This window comes from Geotrypetes seraphini, chromosome 1 (genome assembly GCF_902459505.1).
Source record: "Geotrypetes seraphini chromosome 1, aGeoSer1.1, whole genome shotgun sequence".
Lineage (NCBI taxonomy): Eukaryota > Metazoa > Chordata > Amphibia > Gymnophiona > Dermophiidae > Geotrypetes > Geotrypetes seraphini.
Window position 1 is genome coordinate 256,182,128 of NC_047084.1, and position 20,889 is coordinate 256,203,016.

Here is a 20,889-nt window from a genome sequence, read left to right on the forward strand (position 1 = left end):
ATGGTGGCTGGCCAAATTAGAAATTTTTCCAATTAATTTGGAAGTGAAGTCCTCTATGGATAACTGTCGAGTTTCCAGTGTATACCGATCAGTGTGAATCCATTGCTTAAATTCAATGATATCATCTGGATCATGTTCACCAAAGAACTCAGTAAAATATTCCTCCAGAGGGATCTGCCCAGGACTTATTTCACACTGCTGCAACATGCAGTTTTTTGAGTTCATATCACAGACAGTTTTATTCAGAAGCACCTTGTAGTCATCTGGAACTGCAATTGCTGAAAGCATAAGTTTCACATTCTGGTGGATTGTGTAGATACAGATTGAATGAGTCCCTGATGACCTGACTGTGACACACCACTTTGGCCAAAGCTCACAGAACTTTGAGAATCCAATTTCAGGCCCATGCTGACTGTGATACGTGGTGTACAGTTCCTTCAGATTGCATAATAGCAATCTTTTCTGCTTTTGCACTTTTTCACCACTGATCCGAACAGAGACATAATCTTTTTTGCCTGGGCATATTCTAGAGATTTCATCAGCTTCATAAAAATCCAGGACTTTCTGTGTAATCTGCTGAGCAAGCACTTTTCCTCTTTGTTGGGAATAGCAAGAATGCCACCCTGCTGTTTCAGCTTCCTGGCCTTTTTAACCATTCTTGTTGAAATGCCAAATTCCAAAGCAGTTTTCTCAATAGTCCAGCTGTGTGGAGCAAGAGTGAGAAATTGTATTTTCTCCCTATTATTAGATAGTTCCAACTTCTGCTTCAGTTCAGTCAATAGAAGGTCATAGTCAGAACACCTTTTACATTGGCCACTTTCTGGTTCTGCTTTGATATCAGCTAGAGTTAAGTCACCAATAACTGCAGTTTGGTCTGCAATTGCATTATGGGCTTCAGAGAGTTTGCGTTTAGCATAACTTAAGCAATTTTGCTTGCTAATCCATTGAATCTTTAGAGGAGAAATTCCTAATGGTGAAAAGCTGGCATTGATGTTTTCAGATGCATTGGTAGAGTCATCACTGTCAGAATCAGACTTAGGGCTACTTAGATCTTGCAGTTTGACATGCAAGTCTTGCCTGCATCTTTGGCCTGGTTTAAACTTGTGCTTTGTGATAGCTTTTAAATGATCAGCTGCAGGAAGATCAATTGGGCGTAGACCTTTGATATTGCAGTGATTCTGTTTTCTGAATGGATTACAGCAGTTTTTCTGTAGAAATTCAAACTTCGTCAGAATCAAGGCTTCATGATGAGTTACAGATATTAGATTCCATGGACAAAGTAGAAAGTCCAGAGCGTCTTTTAATTAATTATTGGTCAGGCAAAGAGAAATCAGAAATAAGCTTCAAGCAGCTTTCTCCAGAATAGAAGGTAGATGGTTTTTGGCACTCAGAACTATCATAGATTCCAATATTGCAGGGGCTCTAGCTTATTATTAGTCTCCATAAGATAAAAGTTGCCTAAAAATACAGAATAAAAGTAAGGAGAAAAATATCAGTGTGAGAACACAATGAAAATAAAGCAAAGCAAGTTGTACATGTCAGCAAGTGCAGAGTCCACACAGGCATAGCCTAGTTAACTAGGGAAAGAACCAGATGCTGCACAGAAAGACGGAAAGCAACATGCCAAAGGCAAGCTTTGTCATAATGAAGTCATATGGTGTTATAAGGTCATGATGAACCTTAAAGCCAGATTTGTTCATACAACCACTGTGCTGTGATAGTTGCAAGTCAGAACATGTTCTGAAAGCTACATGTATCAGACATACTACTGCAGCTATGCGTACATTCTTGTGAATCACATGATTGTGTGTTTGGGCTTTCATGCAGTAAGTAGTTTGTGCAAGCTAATGCATGTTGTGACTGTCATTTTGCAAAAGTGCACAGTAAGTTTGTCAAACACTGAGCATAGTACGAGACGAGTATTTGTGGCTGGCAAAGCTTGGTTATGAGTTTTCAGATCAATATAGTTCCACTGCACATTCACAATGAAGTGCCAGTGACCCTTCAACATAACATGTTTACACAAGCAAGTAATGCTTATCTTTGAAGCTTTAATTCTCACCAAGAAAGGTTGGGTCCAAGATGAAACAGGATAGCTTCTGTAGCAAAAACCATGCTCTTTCAAATGATATTAAAAAAACCCTACACATTAGAGATATTTTAATCTGAAAATTTGCATAAATGCATAAAGCCATTTTTTTGAATGGTCATATCTTCTTCACTTGACTGTAAAAGCTCATATTGCAAATCTTGGAAGTACCTCATGGTACATGTCTGCTGGTAAAGTTATACCCTCAGCTGACTTACCTACCAGCAGCAGTATGGAGTTAAACTTTGCCAAAAAGTTTTGTTCGTGAATTTATTTGCCTACGTTGCTGACCTGTAGAAATGGAAGCACGTTCGCAAAAGTTTTCAAACTTGGTACAGAAACTTGCCCCAAGGTTTTGTACCAAACTGCAAATTTCAGACTCCTAGGTAGTTTTCTTCTGCCGCAGAGCTTAAGCAAAGTTGGAGTTTTAGGTCACACGAAGCATAGGAGTGGATCGATTGCTTTTGTTCACAGAGCTGCATGTCTTTTATGCACTAAGGAAGGACCCTACTGTCCTGGAGATTGTTACCACCACCATCCTCTAGTGTGTGTCTGTGAACCAGTTTCTAATCCAGTTCACCTCTGGATCTTAACTTCAGCCTGTCAAGGTTATTCAAGAACTTCCTTCGAGGAACTGTATCGAAGGCTTTTTTGAAATCTAAGTAGATTCATCTAGCGCCCGTCTTCGATCCAACTCTGGTCGCCCAGTCAAAGAACTCAAATCAGATTTGTTTGGCATGATTTACCTTTGCTGAAACCATGTTGCCTTGGATCTTGTAACCCATTGGATTCCAGGAAATTCACAATCATTTTATAAAAATTGTTAAATTTTATTAACATGAGACTTGCAACTGAACACATAAACCAATAAAGCTACATAAAAAGCAACCATAAGTACATAAGTAGTCGCCTCCGCCGGGGCAGACCAGAGGTCCATCCTGCTCAGCGGTCCGCTCACGCGGCGGCCCATCAGGCATATTGCCTGAGCAGCGGTCCCTGACTAATTTTATACCTACCTCTACACTTATCTCTAAACCTTCCACTGCTCTTATCTGTACCCCTCAATCCCTTTGTCCTCCAGGAACCTATCCAGGTCTTCCTTGAAACCCTGTACTGTGCTATTTCCTATCACGGCCTCCGGAAGGGTGTTCCATGTGTCCACCACCCTCTGTGTGAAAAAGAATTTCCTTGCGTTTGTTCTAAACCTGTCCCCCTTCAATTTCATCGAGTGACCCCTTGTTCTTGTGGTTTCTTTCAAATTGAAAAATCTGTCCTTGTCAACCTTTTCGATGCCCCTCAGGATCTTGAAGGTCTCTATCATATCTCCTCTGAGTCTCCGCTTTTCCAGGGAGAACAGCCCCAGCTTCTTCAGTCTGTCAGTGTATGTAAGGTTTTCCATACCCTTAATCAGTTTAGTTGCTCTTCTCTGGACTCCCTCAAGCATTGCCATGTCCTTTTTGAGGTACGGTGACCAATACTGTACACAGTATTCCAGATGCGGGTGCACCATAGCCCGGTACAGTGGCAGGATGACTTCCTTCGTTCTGGTCGAGATACCCTTCTTAATGATACCTAACATTTGGTTTGCTTTCCTCAAGGATGTGGCGCACTGTGCCGACGCCTTCAATGTCGTGTCTACCATCACTCCCAGGTCTCTTTCCAGCTTACTGACCCCTAGCATTGATCCCCCCATTTTGTAAGTGAACATCGGGTTCCTTCTCCCTATATGCATGACCTTGCATTTCCCTACGTTGAAGCTCATTTGCCACTTTTTCGCCCATTCTTCCAGTGTCGTAAGATCCCTTTGGAGATCCTCGCAATCTACCGTGGTTTCAACCTTGCTGAATAGTTTGGTGTCATCTGCGAATTTGATGACCTCACATTTTGTTCCCGCCTCCAGGTCGTCAATGAATATGTTAAACAGGAGCGGTCCCAGCACTGACCCTTGAGGAACCCCGCTCGTGACCCCTTGCCAGTCTGAGTAGTGGCCCTTTACACCAACCCTCTGCTTCCTGTCTGCCAGCCAGTTTTTGATCCATCGGTGGACCTCCCCTCGCACCCCGTGATTCCATAGCTTCCTGAGCAACCGCTCATGTGGTACCTTATCGAAGGCTTTCTGGAAGTCTAGGTAAATTATGTCTATGGGTTCACCTTTGTCCACCTGGCTATTTACCCCCTCAAAGAAGTACAACAAGTTTGTGAGGCACGACCTACCCTTGCAGAACCCATGCTGGCTCGACCTTAGCTGTCCATTTTTTTCGATATGATCACAGATGCTGTCCTTAATCAGCGCCTCCATCATCTTTCCCGGGACCGATGTGAGGCTCACCGGCCTATAGTTTCCCGGGTCGCCCCTTGAACCCTTCTTGAAGATGGGCGTGACATTAGCTATTTTCCAGTCCTCCGGGATCTCTCCAGTTTTTAGGGATAGGTTGCATATTTGCTGAAGTGTCTCTGCTATTTCATTCCTTAATTCCTTGAGCACCCTTGGGTGAATGCCGTCCGGACCTGGCGACTTGTCGCTCTTTAGCTTGTCTATCTGCCTGAGGACATCCTCCTGGCTCACCTCTAGTTGGACCAGCTTGCTATCTTGATCTCCATTTTCTATTTCCTCTGGTTCCGGAATGTTGGATGTGTCCTCCCTCGTGAAGACCGACATAAAGAAGTCATTTAACTTGTCAGCTATTTCTTTTTCCTCCCTCACTACTCTCTTTCTATCCCCATCATCCAAGGGCCCCACTTCCTCCCTCGCTGGTTGCTTTCCCTTTACGTACCTGAAGAATGATTTGAAATTTTTTGCCTCTCCCGCTAGTCTCTCTTCATATTCCCTCTTTGCTCTCCTAACCACTCGGTGGCACTCCTTCTGGCTTTCCTTGTGTTCCTTTTGGTTGGCCTGCGTTTGGTCCTGTTTCCATTTTTTGAACAATGCTTTCTTGTCACTGATCGCCTTTTTTACAGCAGCCGTTATCCATGCTGGGTTCTTTATTCGATTTTTCTTGCACTCTTTTCTGAACCTGGGGACGTACAGGTTCTGTGCTTCATGCACTGTACGCTTGAGCAGGGTCCAGGCGCTTTCTACGGACTCTTATCTTCCTTGTGCTGCCGTTGAGTTTCTTCCCCACCATTTTCCTCATTGCATCATAATTTCCTTTTCTGAAGTTGAGCGCTGTTGTTGTGGTTCTTTTCACCCTGGATGATCCCAGTTCTAGTCTGCACTGGATCATGTTATGATCGCTGTTCCCCAGTGGGTCTAATACTGCTACTTCCTTTGCAGGTCCCCCCAGTCCACTGAAGATTAGATCAAGAGTAGCTTCTCCTCGTGTAGGTTCCGTGACCAGCTGCTCCAGGAAACAGTCCCTCGTGGCTTCCAGGAATTTGGTCTCTCTCACGCAACTTGAGTGCCCGATACTCCAGTCTATCCCAGGGTAGTTGAAGTCCCCCATCACCACCACACTTCCATTCTTGCATACCTGCCGCAGTTCAGTCTCCAGGTCCCGGTCGATTTCTTCCGATTGGCCAGGCGGACGATAGTATAGACCCAATTTGATGTCTGCTCAGATCCTCCTGGTAGCTTAACCCATATTGATTCCAAGCCGTCCGCCCTTACTGCTGTTTCCATTTTGGTTGAGGGTATGGAGTCCTTTATGTATAGCGCTATTCCTCCACCCTTCTTGTGTGTCCTGTCTCTCCTGTAAAGTTTGTACCCTGGTATGACCACATCCCATTTATTGTCATCAGCCCACCACGTTTCTGTGATTCCAATTATGTCTAGGGCTTTTTGACTGGCTATAATTTTCAACTCTCCCATTTTGGCCCTGAGGCTCCTCGCATTTGTGTAGAGGCAATATAGGTCCTGATTTGTCGCCCGCCCTGCTGTTTTCTTTCCATGGCTCGGCGCTCCCACCTGGCTTGCCTTTACTCGGTCATTATTATTACTCGGTTATTATTATTATTATTATTATTATCCACCTCCCGTGGCGTGTCCGTTCTGCCCCCAGCCAGTATCCCCTTTTTTGGATGGTCCCCTGGCTCCCATTGTTCTCTCTCGACCCTGCCTGTTAGATTCATTTGGGCACTGGGCCCCTGCATTGCATCTGTGGGCCCTTTTTCTGAAGATTTCCACTCAGTCCCTTTGTCCAAAAGTTTCCTCCCAGACACTATTGAAATAAACCAGACACTATTGAAATAAAAATCCAGTGATATGCAAATAACCCCCACTCCAATGATATGCAAATAACCCCCACTCCCTCTACTAAGAGAGCTGACTTCCTCAAGATTATTCCTTACAGGACTGTGCACCCAAAGAACCCACTTATCAGTTCCGTGCTCTCCATTCCCAATAAGGCGGTGAAGGATCAAAAGCGCACGAGGACAAAGGTGCGCCGATAACCGAGCGTGGACAACTGAGCACAGGGCTTAATCGCGCTGAAGAAAACCCGTATTTTAAAGGGCTCTGACAAGGGGTGTGGGGGGGAACCCCCCACTCTACTTAATAGAGATCGCGCTGCCTCACGCTGCCATGTTGGGGGGGTGTGGGGGTGTAATCCCCCACATTATACTAAAAACTTAACTTTTTCCCTAAAAAACAGGGAAAAAGTTAAGTTTCCAGTATAATGAGGGGAGTTACAACCCCCCAAACGCTAGCGCGATCTCTATTAAGTAAAGTGGGAGGGTTCCCCACCAACACCCCCCGTCAGAGCCCTTTAAAATATGGTTTTTCTTTGGCGCGATAAAGTCCTGCGCTCAGTTGTCCACGCTCGGTTGTCGGCACGCCTTTGTCCTCGCGTGCTTTAGACTATGAACCCAATAAGACAGCCATATGCTGTGAAAGCGCTCCATACCATCTTTCTTGTGAGCAGTTAATTTCGACATCAAATAGAAATTATCTATCTTGACCAGTAGTTGATCTTTTGTAGGCAGTTCTGCAGTTTGCCAATAAAAAGCCAAGGTTATCCTAGCTGCTGTCACTATCAAAGCAATCAATTGCTGCATTCTTCTACACATTAGAGAGTGAACTGTTGAGCAAATAGACTGCACTGTCCAGAGGAATTTAAATGTGCAAAATCTCCAATAGGTGCAAAACCATCTCCCAAAACTGTTGCATCTTGTTGCAGCCCCACCAGATTTGTACAGAAGTTCCATCATGAGTACATTCTCTCCAATAAAACCCCGTGACTGACCCAAATATCCATTTGAGGTAAGCTGGAATATAATCCCACTGAAGGAGGATTTTATATCCATTTTCTATGACATTGGAAGCAATGCACACCTGCAAAAGTCTAGTATACAGGGTCTCCCACTGTTGACCATGAAAACCAGCACTTAGAAAACTTTCCATTTATGTTCAGACCTGCAGGCTACAGGCAAATGATATAATAAGGCCCTATACAGCCTTGAATTAAAACTTAGTAGCATAGTAAATGATAGCAGATAAAGACCTGAACGGCCCATCCAGTCTGCCCATTAGTTATTCTCATTAAAAATACACGATTAAATTAACTTCTCTTCTTTGATATTTCTGGGTCATAGACTAAAGTCCACCTGGTATTGTCCTAGGTTCCAACTGCTGAAGTTGCCATCTAAGCTCACTCCAGCCTATCCAACCATCCCGTTGTTTGCAGTATATCTACTGTAAAGTCTGGACAGTAATGTCCAAGTTAGTAGAGTTCCCACTGATACCCTCCCCAGCCCATCCTACACCGAATCAACATACATTGTTTATTGTGAGCTTCTATACTACTACCAAAACTGGGGAGTCAATTCAGAGCGGTTTGCAAAAGCTTCTGTAAAAAGTGTTACAATAGAAACATAGAAATAGACGGCAGATAAGGGCCACGGCCCATCTAGTCTGCCCACCCTAATGACCCTCCCCTACCTTTACTTAGCAAATAGAACCCACGTGTTGATCCCATTTGGCCTTAAAATCAGGCACGCTGCTGGCCACAATCACCTGCAGTGGAAGACTATTCCAACGATCAATCACCCTTTCAGTGAAAAAGAATTTCCTGGTGTCACCTCAAGGCCCAGCACAAGGAAAAGAGCAGATCTTCGACCGGCATGTCCTGTGCGTTGATGCTGATGCCAGATGGGGTAAGACAATGTGAGTGGGGGATGCCAGATTACAGGGGGGAGGACGCGAGCCAGGCGGGGGTTGCCAGATCACAGCGGAGATGCCGGATCGCAGTGGGGAGGCGCTCGTAAATCGAGTCAAGCTCGGTTTCCGAGGCACCAATTTTACGAATGTTTTGCTCGTCTTGCAAAACACTCACAAACCGGTGCACTCGTAACCTGAGGTTTGACTGTATTATACTCCTCAGTCTAGTTTTCTGGGCTTCAGCCCTTGGTTTATTATCCTTTTGTGTTCTATCGAATTCCTGATATGAGGGGGAGGAGGGGCTAGCCAACTCTCCTTTATGTCATTTTATTTGCTAAGTAGTCTATGAAGAGGATGGACTATATCCCTTTCTTGAACTTTTCGGTATCTTTTTCTAGTTTTAGTTCCTTTGAGAGGGCATTCCACCACCTTGGAGCCATCACCGAGAACATTCTTTTCCTAACGCTTTTGTATTTAATGTCTCTGAAGGAGGGATTTTCCAGCAGGTGATTTTGGCTCAAGCGTGGTACGAGTGTTGTGTGCTGATGCAGTCTGGCTGCTAGATATTGTGGTTCAGAGAAATGAATTATTTTGTCTGTCAGCAGTAGGATCTTGAATTTCACCCCTTTTTCAATCCGGAGCCAGTGTAGTTCTTTCAGTAGTGGGGTGGCACTTGTGTGCCTCAATTTTCCCAGCAGAAATCTTGCTACTGAATTTTGTACCATTTAAATCTGTTTAATCATGTATTTTGGGACACCCAGTAGGATTGCATTTCAGTAGTCAAAAATTGAGAGTACCAGGGTTATTACTACGTTGGACATTGCTTTGCGGGTAAGGTAGGGCTTAAGTTCTTTGACCCAGTAGAGTTTGCCATATGCATTTTTCACAATGTGTTTGATCTGTATTGTCACGTCTAGGTTTGTATTCAACCATACCCCTAGATTTCTCACCCCATCAATGGAAGATTTTATGGTATTGCCAATCAATGTTAGTTACATAGAAGATGACGGCAGATAAGGGCCATAGCCCATCAGGTCTGCCCACTCTACTGACCCACCCCCAAGTCTACTATCCTAGGGATCCCACTCCTGGTGACAGGTTCCCTTGGCTTAACCCTCTAAGGGATCCCACATGGGCATCCCATTTGCTCTTAAATTCTTGCACGCTGTTTACCTTGATCAACCACTCTCGGTGAAGAAATATTTCCTGGTGTCGCCATGAAATTTCTCGCCCCTGAGTTTGAGCGGATGCCCTCTTGTGGCTGAGGGTCCTTTGAGAAAGAGAACCTCTTCTTCCATCTCGATACGGCCGGTAATATACTTAAACGTTTCGATCATGTCTCCTCTCTCCCTAAGTTCCTCGAGTGAGTATAGCCGCAAATTTTTCAGCCTTTCCTCGTACGATAGATCCTTGAGCCCCGAGACCATCCTGGTGGGCATCCGTTGCACCGACTCTACTCTCAGCACATCTTTTCGGTAGTGTGGCCTCCAGAATTGCACACAGTATTCCAAATGAGGCCTCACCATGGTTCTGTATAATGGCATTATGACTTCAGGCTTCCGGCTGACAAAACTCCTGCGGATGCAACCTAACAACTGTCTTGCCTTAGATGAAGCCTTCTCCACATGATCAGCATTTTTCATGTCTGCGCTGATGATCACTCCCAAGTCTCGTTCTGTTGAAGTTCTAGCTAAGGTCTCACCATTCAAGGTGTAAGTTCTGCACGGATTTCTGCTGCCGAGGTGCATGATCTTGCATTTCTTAGCTTTGAAGCCCAGCTGCCAGGTCGAGGACCAAAGCTCCAACAAATGTAGGTCCTGTGTCATACTATCGGGTGAATTGCCGTCTCTCACTATATTGCATAGTTTGGCGTCGTCAGCGAATAACGTTAACTTACCTAGAAGCCCCTGAGTTAGGTCCCCTATGAATATGTTGAAAAGGAGCATGCCCAAGACTGAGCCCTGTTGTACTCCACTGGTCACCTCCGATGTTTTAGAGAGGGTACCGTTAACTACCACCCTCTGAAGTCTGCCACTCAGCCAGTCATTGACCCATGTAGTTAGTGTTTCTCCCAGCCCCATTGATTTCATCTTGCTCAACAGCCTGCGATGCGGGACGCTATCAAAAGCTTTGCTTAAGTCTAGGTATACGACGTCCACGGATTCTCCAAAGTCTAGCTGTTTTGTTACCCAGTCAAAGAAGCTGATGAGATTGGATTGGCAGGACCTACCCTTGGTGAATCCGTGTTGATTGGGATCCCGTAGATTCTCCTCATCCAAGATTGCGTCTAATTTACGTTTGATTAGTGTTTCCATGAGTTTGCATACTATTGATGTGAGACTCACTGGTCTAGTTTGCAGCCTCTGCCCTGCAACCCTTTTTGTGCAGTGGAATGACGTTAGCTGTTTTCCAGTCTATGGAGACTCTCCCCGAACTTAGGGAGAGATTGAAGAGTCCTGATAGCGGTTCTGCCAGGACATCACGCAGCTCACTAAGCACCTTGGGCTATTTCTTCCCCATTTGTTAATTAATTAATAATAGTTCAGTTTTCTCCTTGTTGGCTACTAGTCCATTTGTTTGGAGCCATCCAAAGATTTTTCCCAGGCATGTTTTGATCTTTTTTTTTAGTTTTCATGTTTTGCTTCTTTAACAGAATGATCAGTTGGATATCGTCCATGTAATGTAGCATTCCCACAACTGTACTAGTCTGTTCAGTACCAGCCTTAGTTCTTTAATTTATACCATTTGTTTTCTAATTAGAGATCCTTTGCATTTTTTCCCCACACTTTTTTGACCATACAAAAAGTACAGCACCCAAACCTTGACTTGACCTGATTCTCGACGATTTCCTTGATGTTTACATCTATGCTCGCCTTGACAATGTACATCTGCAAGGACTGATTATGAGAAGAATGACTCAGACTTGTCACAATGCTTTTCCAGATTATCAATGCTGACTATCCAGATTTGTCTGCAGATGAGTCTTATGTAATTCCTTCTTTAATCTCTTCCACCTACTCATCAAAGGTCACCTCCTGAATATCTGTCTTTTCCTAACCTCATAAGAAAGATGGGAGAAGTGTTTCCTATTGACATGGAGTCTGAGGCAGAGCCTCGAGCAAAACTCATGGAAGTGCTGGACTCCAAAAAGTGGCCTAAAGACTGCATAAAAGTTCCACTTCATAATCTTATGAAGGATGTGCACTAGCTAAATATTTAAACACAAGAGTTTTTTTGCTTTTGGCACTATTTCTCACTTTTGCAAAAATAAGGGGTTTTTCATACCTAAGATATAATACCCTTGCCCCCATTGTGTCCTTTGAAACAAGCCATGAGCTTAGGGCATGGAGACATTTGAGGTCTTTTTCCCCCTTGCAATTGATATCAAAATATTATTTTCTGTATTTATTTTGGTGTATAGTTTTTGTTTATTTTGAATACAGTTCTGCTTTCACTTTATGATATTTAGGAGAATATAACTTACACACCGCCTCCCCAAAGATGACTGGTGCTGCTGTCATACACCAGAACCAAACCTCTACCCCTTAGCACTGCTCTCTTACACCGGGACCCACTTCTGGACAAACATCGCACTTACCCACCTAAACATGCTGCCATCAATCTTCAATGTTGGGGTAATGCATGGCCTTGCCCTCTCCAGGATTTTCTTTTTATATACAAGTATACAGTATTACATGAGAGAATTTCAAATCTTACCAACATTTGACTAATGATATCCTAGAAACCAGAAAACAGATGGTACAATCTACATTTGATGCCTTTGACATCACCTCTTGCACTTTAGCAGTGTGTATTGCAATGTGGAGGTAGGCATGGCTGTGAATTTCTGATCTAGACACCAATGTTCAGAACCGTCTCTCCAACATAAAATATATAGGAAATGATCTTTAACTCAGGACAAGCAGGCAGCTTATTCTCAACATATGGGTGATGTCATCAACGGAGACCCGATGCGGACAGCTTCACAAGCAATCTTGCTTGAAGAACTTCAGAAAGTTCACGACTGCCGCACCACGTATGCGAGAGTGCCTTCCCGCCCGATGTAGGGGGTTACTGCGGATGGACAGATTAGATGGGCCATTGGCCTTTATCTGCTATCATGTTTTTATTTCTACTTTGGACTGTTAGCGGGTCTTGGCTTATTTTTTACAAAGCACTAAGCCACACAGGTCTTCACCTCAACTGTTTGTCTCCTTTCATCCTAACAGATTGGGCCTTCCTGTAACCAAAAGAACTATTTCTACGTGGTTAGCGGCCTGCATTTCATTCTGCTATGTTCAGGCTGGGCTGCATCTCAAGAGATGTGTTACAGCACACAAATTCAGAGCAGTGGCAGCATCAGTAGCTTTTTTTACGGTCTACTCCCATTGAAGATACAGTGGTACCTTGGTTTGCGAGCCTAATTTGTTCCAAATTCGGCCAAACAGTGCTACAGCATTTATTTTCCTCTTAATTGCCAACACTCCCTCCATCTGGGGACAGCAGGCAGATATTCTCACATCCCTCCCACCTCCCCTGGTTGGCTTCTTAGCTTGTCTATGAAACTGAGGAACTGCGAGCCAATGGGTGTGAAGGCAGTCACACATTCATGGTGCGGGCAGTCTAGAAACTTCAAAAGCTTAAAGTGATAATGCACTTTTGCATTGTCAGTACCAGGTTCCTTGGATGACGTTACCCACATGTGAGAATATCTTCCTGCTGTCCCCGGATAACACCTGTTATGGTAAGTAGCTGCTTTTTCTCCACCACCTCTACCCAGAGACTATTCCACGTATCTACCACCCTTTCTGTAAAAAAAGTATTTCCTTAAATTGCATCCGAGTCTATCACCTCTTAACTTCATTCTATGTTGTCTCATTCCAGAGCTTCCTTTCAAATGAAAGAATCTTGTCTTGTGCACATGCACATTTATGCCATGTAGGTATTTAGTAGAAATCAATGGCTTTGTGGCAAGTATTCAATAACAGTCCAAAGCAAACCAGCTATCTTGCCATGTATAACTCCAAATGCAAAGAACTAAACTTTGATATATAGACACTGGGGATATCTCAGAATGCTACTCTGAAAAATATCAGCGTAACAGCACTCCTCACACCCTGTGTATATCAAACCTAATATTTTTTTATTTTTATATTTTATAGTTTATAGTTCAACTCGTAACTTGTCAAGAAAATTTTCTTTAAATATATTAATTTTATAAATATTTTCTTCATCTTTTTTGCTTATAAAAACTTCATCTTATTATTAAAGCATTCCATTTTCAAAAATTCACTAATGGATAATGCACTTATTTTATATATATCAACTGTGTGGCTGCACTGTTCCCCACCAACGCATTTCGCCTTCTTCAGGACGGGGCTAGTGCTGCAACTACACCAAAAAACACACAGATTACCTTATAGTATACTTACAAAACTATACCATTCAATAAAAACCAAACACACCAACCTGTTGGCTTACACCATTCCATTCTGCGGCCGTTCTAACATTTAAATATGGCTGCGGTATTCCTTGCAAGCTATTTATATCCCACACCCATGATGTCAAAAGACACACACCAAACAGCAGCATTCTTCTTAAAGTATCATGCTTCTTGGAACAACCCCCAATCACTAGAGAGCAAAAGCAAAAACCCTAAAAGGAACCCAAAAAGATTTATTTGGCTACCGAACCCACTCATTCAGCTAAAGCCATCCAGTCACTCATTTCATTCAAACCTCTAGGTTGCATGGTATTTAACTCATGCATCCAGCGTAGTTCTTTTAGGTTTAACATACGTTCATCTTTTCGGGTTCCATTTAAGGTTTTTGCTTTTGCTCTCTAGTGATTGGGGGTTGTTCCAAGAAGCATGACACTTTAGGAAGAATGCTGCTGATTGGTGTATGTCTTTTGATGTCATGGGGTTGGGATATAAATAGCTTGCAAGGAATGCTGCGGCCATATTTGAATGTTAGAGAGGCCGCAGAATGGAATAGTGTAAGCCAACAGGTTGGTGTGTTTGGTTTTTATTGAATGGTATAGTTTTGTAAGTATACTATAAGGTAATCTGTGTATTTTTTTGTGTAGTTGCAGCACTAGCCCCGTACTGAAGAAGAAGGTGAAACGCGTTGGTGGGGAACAGTTGATATATATAAAATAAGTGCATTATCCATTAGTGAATTTTTGAAAATGGAATGCTTTAACAATAAGATGAAGTTTTTATAAGCAAAAAAGATGAAGAAATATTTATAAAATTAATATGTTTAAAAAAAATTTTCATGACAAGTTACCAGTTGAACTATAAAATATAAAAAGAAAAAAATATTAGGTTTGATATACACAGGGTGAACTCAGTGAGGAGTGCTGCTACGCTGATATTTTTCAGAGTAGCGTTCTGAGATATCCCCAGTGTCTATATATCAAAGTTTAGTTCTTTGCATTTGGAGTTATACATGGCAAGATAGCTGGTATATAGGTATTTAAACATCTTCATCGTATCATCCCTCTCCGGCCCTACCATTAAAAGTCGTGGTAGTTTAGTGGCTTATTGGGCAGCAGTCTTTCTGATTCATTCTTGCTCATCCCAGTTGCACAAGCAAATTCATTCTAGTACTTTTGCAGCAGCTTCACTGCTATTTTTGAGATTTGAAATTGTAATGCAGGGGTGCCCAAAACGTTGATCGCGATCTACCGGTCGATCACAAACGCAGTGCCGGTAGATCACAGAGCCAGTGTTCTCCCTAGCATTCCCCCAGTCACTTTCTCACCTTTAAAGTACTGTAATTACGGCAGCCTGCAGAGCAAACGTAGCAGGCTGCCGTCAGCCTCTGTAGCACGTTCCCTCTGCCGCGGTCCCACCCCCGACGTCAGAGGAGGTGCAGGACTGCGGCAGAGGGAGCGTGCTACAGAAGCCGACAGCAGCCTGCTACATTCGCTCTGCAAGCTGCCGTAATTAACTTTCAACTGTGGTAGGCCCAAAGGGAAGAATGGAGGTGAGAACTGATCTGACAGTCACTGTGTGCAGGGATGCAGCGGAGGTAAGGCCCCGCACATCGGGGTAAAATTGTGCCCGTGACAAGGACCCCGGCGGGAGAGGGTTTGCCTTAGAGACGCTGGATCGGGGGGGTGGGGGGAGAAGAAAGGACCTTGAAGGAGGGGTGGGAAAGCAGCCTTGAACCAAAAGGGAGGGGGAAGATATTTTTAATTTAATTTAATTCTTATATACCGTTAATAACCGTGAGGTTTCTAAGCGGTTTACAAAAATGAATGCATTAAAAGATACAATAAATAAAAATAAATAAGATAAGTACTTGGAAATTCCCTAATTGTCCCAAAGGCTCACAATCTAATTAGGCAGATCCTGGACTCCTAGAGCGGTTAGAGAGGGGAAACACTCTGAACAGAGGAGAGAGAGATGCCAGGACCTGGGGAGGGGGAAGACAAAGAAAGTGAGAGAGACAAAGACCTGGACCAAAGGTAGGAGGACTCAAAATGTTAGCAAAAGGAAGATAGCGAGAGGGAGAAACCTGAAACAAAGGGGAGGCAGAAGAGGGGGGGAGCAGATGTTGGATTATGGAAGATGCAGACAGAAGAGACAGAGGGATGCAAGAACAGAACAGAGGAGGGAGACATGTTGCCAATAGGGGTGGAGGAGAGAGGAAGAAAATCTGAACTCCTGGAAGGACAGAGAGTTGTTTGTTGGGGAATGGAACGAGGTCGGGAGAACAGAAGAGGTGCACTCGGTGTGTATATGTGTGTGTGTGTGTATATATATATATATATATATATATATATAAATAAAAATGGGGGGTCTTTTACTAAGGTGCACTAGCTGATTTAGCGCGCACTAAATGCTAACGCATCCATAGAATATAATGGGCGCATTAGTACTTAGCGCGCGCTAAATCAGCTAGCGCACTGTAGTAAAAGAGGGGGTATATGTTTAGTATTTTTATTGTTGGTAGATCATTCTGACTTAGTCATTTTAAAAGTAGCTCACAAGCCAAAAAAGTGTAGGCACCCCTGTTGTAATGGGTAAAAGACTGGATTGCTCCTGCGTGAAGAGCTACTAGACTTCCAGGGCTTTTAAAAGTAGAGGAGGGTGAGACTCCTTGTTTGCTGGAAGTTGTACTCTCTGCCTTGAGGGAGTGGGGGTAGGTGGGTGATGGTTTCAGTTTTAATATTGGCCAAAAGGGCTCCTTTTACAAAGCTGCATTAGCGGTTTAACGCTAATTTGCTGGCCGTGCTAGCTGCTACCGCCTCCTCTTGAGCAAGCAGTAGTTTTTCAGCTAGTGCGGGGGTTAACGCGCACTAAAAAGGTGCATGTGATAAAGCCACTAATACGGCTTCGTAAAAGGAGCCCTAAGTGGCAAATTTGGGCCACAGATTGTTTCAGCATGCCTCTTATCACAATTTATATTAAATATCAGTGTTTTGACTCTCATTGTTTGTTGATAAAAGCTAATTGTATTTAATGATATTAATATGAAGAGAAGCAATAAAAATAGCTGTAATTGAAATTATATATGTGCAAGTTTGTTTTGAATTGGTAATATATTTATTAGCACTAACTGTTCATTTGTTATTGAACAGTTTCCTGCATTAAGTGTTGAACTGCAAGGAGTGAGTGCTAGCCAGCAAAAAAAGTGCTGGTGGGAAAAGGCACTATATTTTCCACTTCTTCCTGGATCAAATTGTGAAGGTAAGAAAATTATAATTGAAGCTTTCAAGGCAAGAATATGTTTTGTGCATGTATAAGTTGCTATTTTAAACTACAAGTTCTGTACATTTGTCAAGATGTTTCAGGATCATTGAAGCATGCAATAGTTTTTGATGTAGCTACTGAGAATTGCAGTAGATGCAAAGTCTTGGGATATACTGTTCCCAGGTATAGTAGGATTGATTGAGCCAAACCAATTTATAAATGCGAATGAATCTTAACTTACTGTGCTATCTGTGCTATTCTTGTTTGACATTTTTGTTCTAGCATTCTTTCTTTACTTGTTGCAACCTTCTCTGAGCTAGATTTACTAAAGTGCACCACTGCATTAACATGTTCTAATGCCATTAGAATCATAGAAAATGATGGCAGGTAAAGGGCTTATGGTCTATCCAGTCTGCCCATATATACCATCTCCTATTCTTCTCTCCCTAAGAGATCCCATGTACTTGTCCCAAGCTTTCTTGAAATAGTTTCTCCACTGGGAGACCTTCGCTCACCACGCTTTTCCCCCTACAAACCCAAAGCAATCTCTCAGGCAACCCCTCTCACTTCCCGCCCCTTACAACCCCTCTTACTTTTCCTTCCCTTACTACCCTTTTCTTCTGTAACATTCCCCCTCATGCATTTGTAATTCGCTGAATGTCCAGCCTTCTTTCAATGTGAACCGCCTAGAAGTCGTCTGACTATGGCGGAATAGAAAAATAAAGTTGTTATTATTATTCCATGCAGCCATGATTCTTTGTGTGTTTCCTTAGATTGCGAGTCTTTACCCTTTGCTTTTTCATCCAGTGCCCTCCCATTCCAGTGTTTCTTTTCAATTAAGACTCGCCTCCTGTGCCTTTATGCCTTAGAGATATTTAAATTTTCTTAGCAACAGCAGCAGATGAATCCAGAGACTAGTGGGATAGCACACATCTACCAGCAGGTGGAGGTAGAACTGATTAACATCTTAGATGGAATGTTCCCTGTACCTTCAGTATCAAACTGTCTCCAGCAGGAAATAACACTTACCATTCCAGTGGCTCCTCGTAAATTGGACTCTTTGTATAAGGTAGTCTCTATTCCAGTATTTGATAAACCCCAGCTTCCTCATGAGTCTCTCCTGGTTGAATCTACCTTAAAGAAATCCTTGTGGGCTAGTGTGTATGCCTCTGCCTCTCCTGGCAGAAAGGACCGGTTTGGCAAGAGGCTATTCCAAAATGCTATGCTGGCCAATCGGTCTGGTAACTACACTTTTCATTTCTCTCTGTACATGAAACATCTGGTCAAGCAAGTCGCTACATTCCAAAAACACCTCCCACGTAAGCTTCCTGCTTTTCAACTTTTCATGGCTGACCTGCTACGGCTTTGTAAGTACATGGTTTGTTCCATTTATGACACTTTTGAACTCGCTTCCCGGACTGCAGCAATGTCAGTTGCCATGAGACGTCTGGCCTGGCTTCGAGTCTCAGAGCTGGACATCAATCATCAGGACAGGTTGGCCAATGCTCCTTGTCTTTTTGATGATTCTACTGATACCACTACCCAGAAATTGTCCACACATGAAACCCGGTGGGACATTCTGGTGAAGCCCAAAAAGAAACCTTGTCCTTTCAGACCACAATTTTCCTATCAGAGAAGATTTGCTGCAAAATCCACAGATCCTGTTCTGCCTCAACCAAGGAGACAGAGACAGCAACAACTGCATTAGCAGCAGCAAAAACAACAGCCTGCTCCTCAGAAGGCTCCTCAGCCTTTTTGATGTGTTCCTTCAGAATATAGCCGTCACCATTCTACAGACTTTGCCTCAGCCAATCGGAGGCCGTCTTCAATTTTACATAGCTCGCTGGGAGTTCATAACATCAGATCTCTGGTCCTCAACATCATTCATCTGGGTTATATTCTCAATTTCCATACCTTACCACCAGACCATCCTCCAAGAGAGTCTGCTTTGGACCCTGCACAGTCCTCCCTTCTTCTTCAAGAGGTTCAATCCCTTCTCCTGCTGAATGCTATCGAGGAAGTCCCCCTCTCTCAGCAGCAGCGGGGATTCTACTCCCATTACTTCTTAGTTCCCAAGAAGACCAGAGGATTGAGACTCATCCTGGATCTCAGAGCTATCAACAAATTTCTAGTCAAAGAGAAATTCAGGATGGTATCTCTCGCCCTGCTTTATCCTCTCCTCAATCAGAACAATTTGCTATGTTCTCTGGACCTCAAGGAAGCCTACACACACATTCCAATTCATCCGGCTTCCAGGAAGTACCTCCGGTTTTAAATCAATCGATGTCATTACCAATACAAGGTTCTTCCCTTCAGCCTAGCATCTTCTCCCAGAGGCTTCACGAAGTGCCTGACTGTCGTGGCTGTAACTCTCTGTTCACACAGCCTTCAAGTCTCTCCTTATCTGGATGACTGGTCAATCAAGGCTGTGTCGTCGCAAGAAGTGGTCCAAGCAACATCTCAGACCATTTCTGTTCTGCAGGTTCTAGGATTCGAAGTCAACTTTCCCAAATCACATCTCATTCTGACTCAACCTCTGCAATTTATTGGGGCCATCCTAGACACCACCCTCATGAGAGCCTTTCTTCCTCCAGATTGCCTTCAAGCTCTCATACGTCTGTGTCAGCAACTGCTTCATCTCCAATCCATCTCTGCCAGACACAAGATGGTTCTTCTAGGCTACATGGCTTCCACTGTCCATGTGACACCACTGGCAAGGCTACATCTTCGCACTCCTCAGTGGACCCTTGCTTCTCAGTGGTCTCAAGTGACAGATCGTCTCTCACAACATATATCTGACATCATCTCTTCTGCAGCCGCTTCAGTGGTGGATGACCTCCAATCTATCCAGAGGTCTCCTTTTCCATTTACCCATCCATCACGAGGTCATCACAAGGTCACATCGATTTCCTGGAACTCAGAGCGATGTTTTTTGCCCTCAAGGCTTTTCATCATCTTCTTTGCCCTCAAGTCCTCCTTCTTTGCACAATGAAGTGGCAATGTACTACATAAACAAGCAAGGAGGCACGGGCTCTCTCCTGTTATGCCAGAAAGCCCAAAAAATCTGGACTTGGTCAACGGCTCGCAAACTTTCTTAAAGGCTGTCTACATTCAAGGGGAGAAGAATTCCGTAAGCAGTCAACCTCATCAGAATTCTTCAGCCTCACGAATGGACTCTCAACTCTGCAACTCTCCAGTCCATCTTTACTCAATGGTGCACTCCACAAGTGGACTTGTTTGTGGCTCCTTACAATCACCAGTTGCCCCAGTTTTGCTCCAGATTTTACTCTCCTCTCCGTCTGGAAGCAGAGGCCTTTTTCCTGGATTGGACGGGCATGTTTCTGTATGTATTCCCGCCAATTCCTCTCATGTTGAGAACTCTCTTCAAACTCAAACGAGAAGCAGCCACCAGGATTCTCATTGCTCCACGGTGGCCCAGACAACATTGGTTCAACCTTCTACTTCAGCTTAGCTCCAGGGAGCCAGTACCTCTTCCAATATTTCCTACTCTGCTTACTCAGAATCAGGAATCACTCTTACATCCCAACCTGCAATCATTACACCTGACAGCTTGGTTTCTCTCTGGTTAAGTTCTTCTGACTTATGTGTCTCTCAGCCTGTACTTTCCATTATTGATGTCTCCAGGAACCAGCCACTCAACAATGTTACCAACAAAAGTAGACTAGGTTTTCTTCCTGGTGTCTTCTTCATCATCATGACCCAACTTCCTTGGCAGTCGAATTGGATTATCTACTTTCTCTGTCTGACTCTGGTCTTAAATCTATGTCCGTCAGAGTTCATCTCAGTGCTATTACTGCTTATCACGCACCAGTAGAGGGAAAGCCTCTTACTGCTCATCCTTTAGTCTCCAGATTCATGAAGGGGTTCTTCCAGTTTGATGAAGCCACCATTTGAACCAATGGCCACGGCTCATCTCAAGTTTCTCACCTATTGCTCTCACCTCTGCCAGGAGGGTCAGTGAGTTGCAAGCCTTAGTAGCAG

At 43.7% G+C, this 20,889-nt stretch overlaps 1 protein-coding gene across 4 annotated transcripts in view; it reads left to right on the plus strand.

Annotated features, from left to right (window-relative positions):
* KIAA0232 (KIAA0232 ortholog) overlaps positions 1–20,889 on the plus strand; it is a 238,094-nt gene that overhangs the window by 197,206 nt on the left and 19,999 nt on the right. For all 4 annotated transcript variants that reach the window (XM_033949832.1, XM_033949813.1, XM_033949804.1 and 1 more), the window contains one exon: positions 16,776–16,884. In XM_033949832.1, the coding sequence (XP_033805723.1) occupies positions 16,776–16,884 (109 nt within the window). The remainder of the gene's footprint in view (positions 1–16,775; positions 16,885–20,889) is intronic.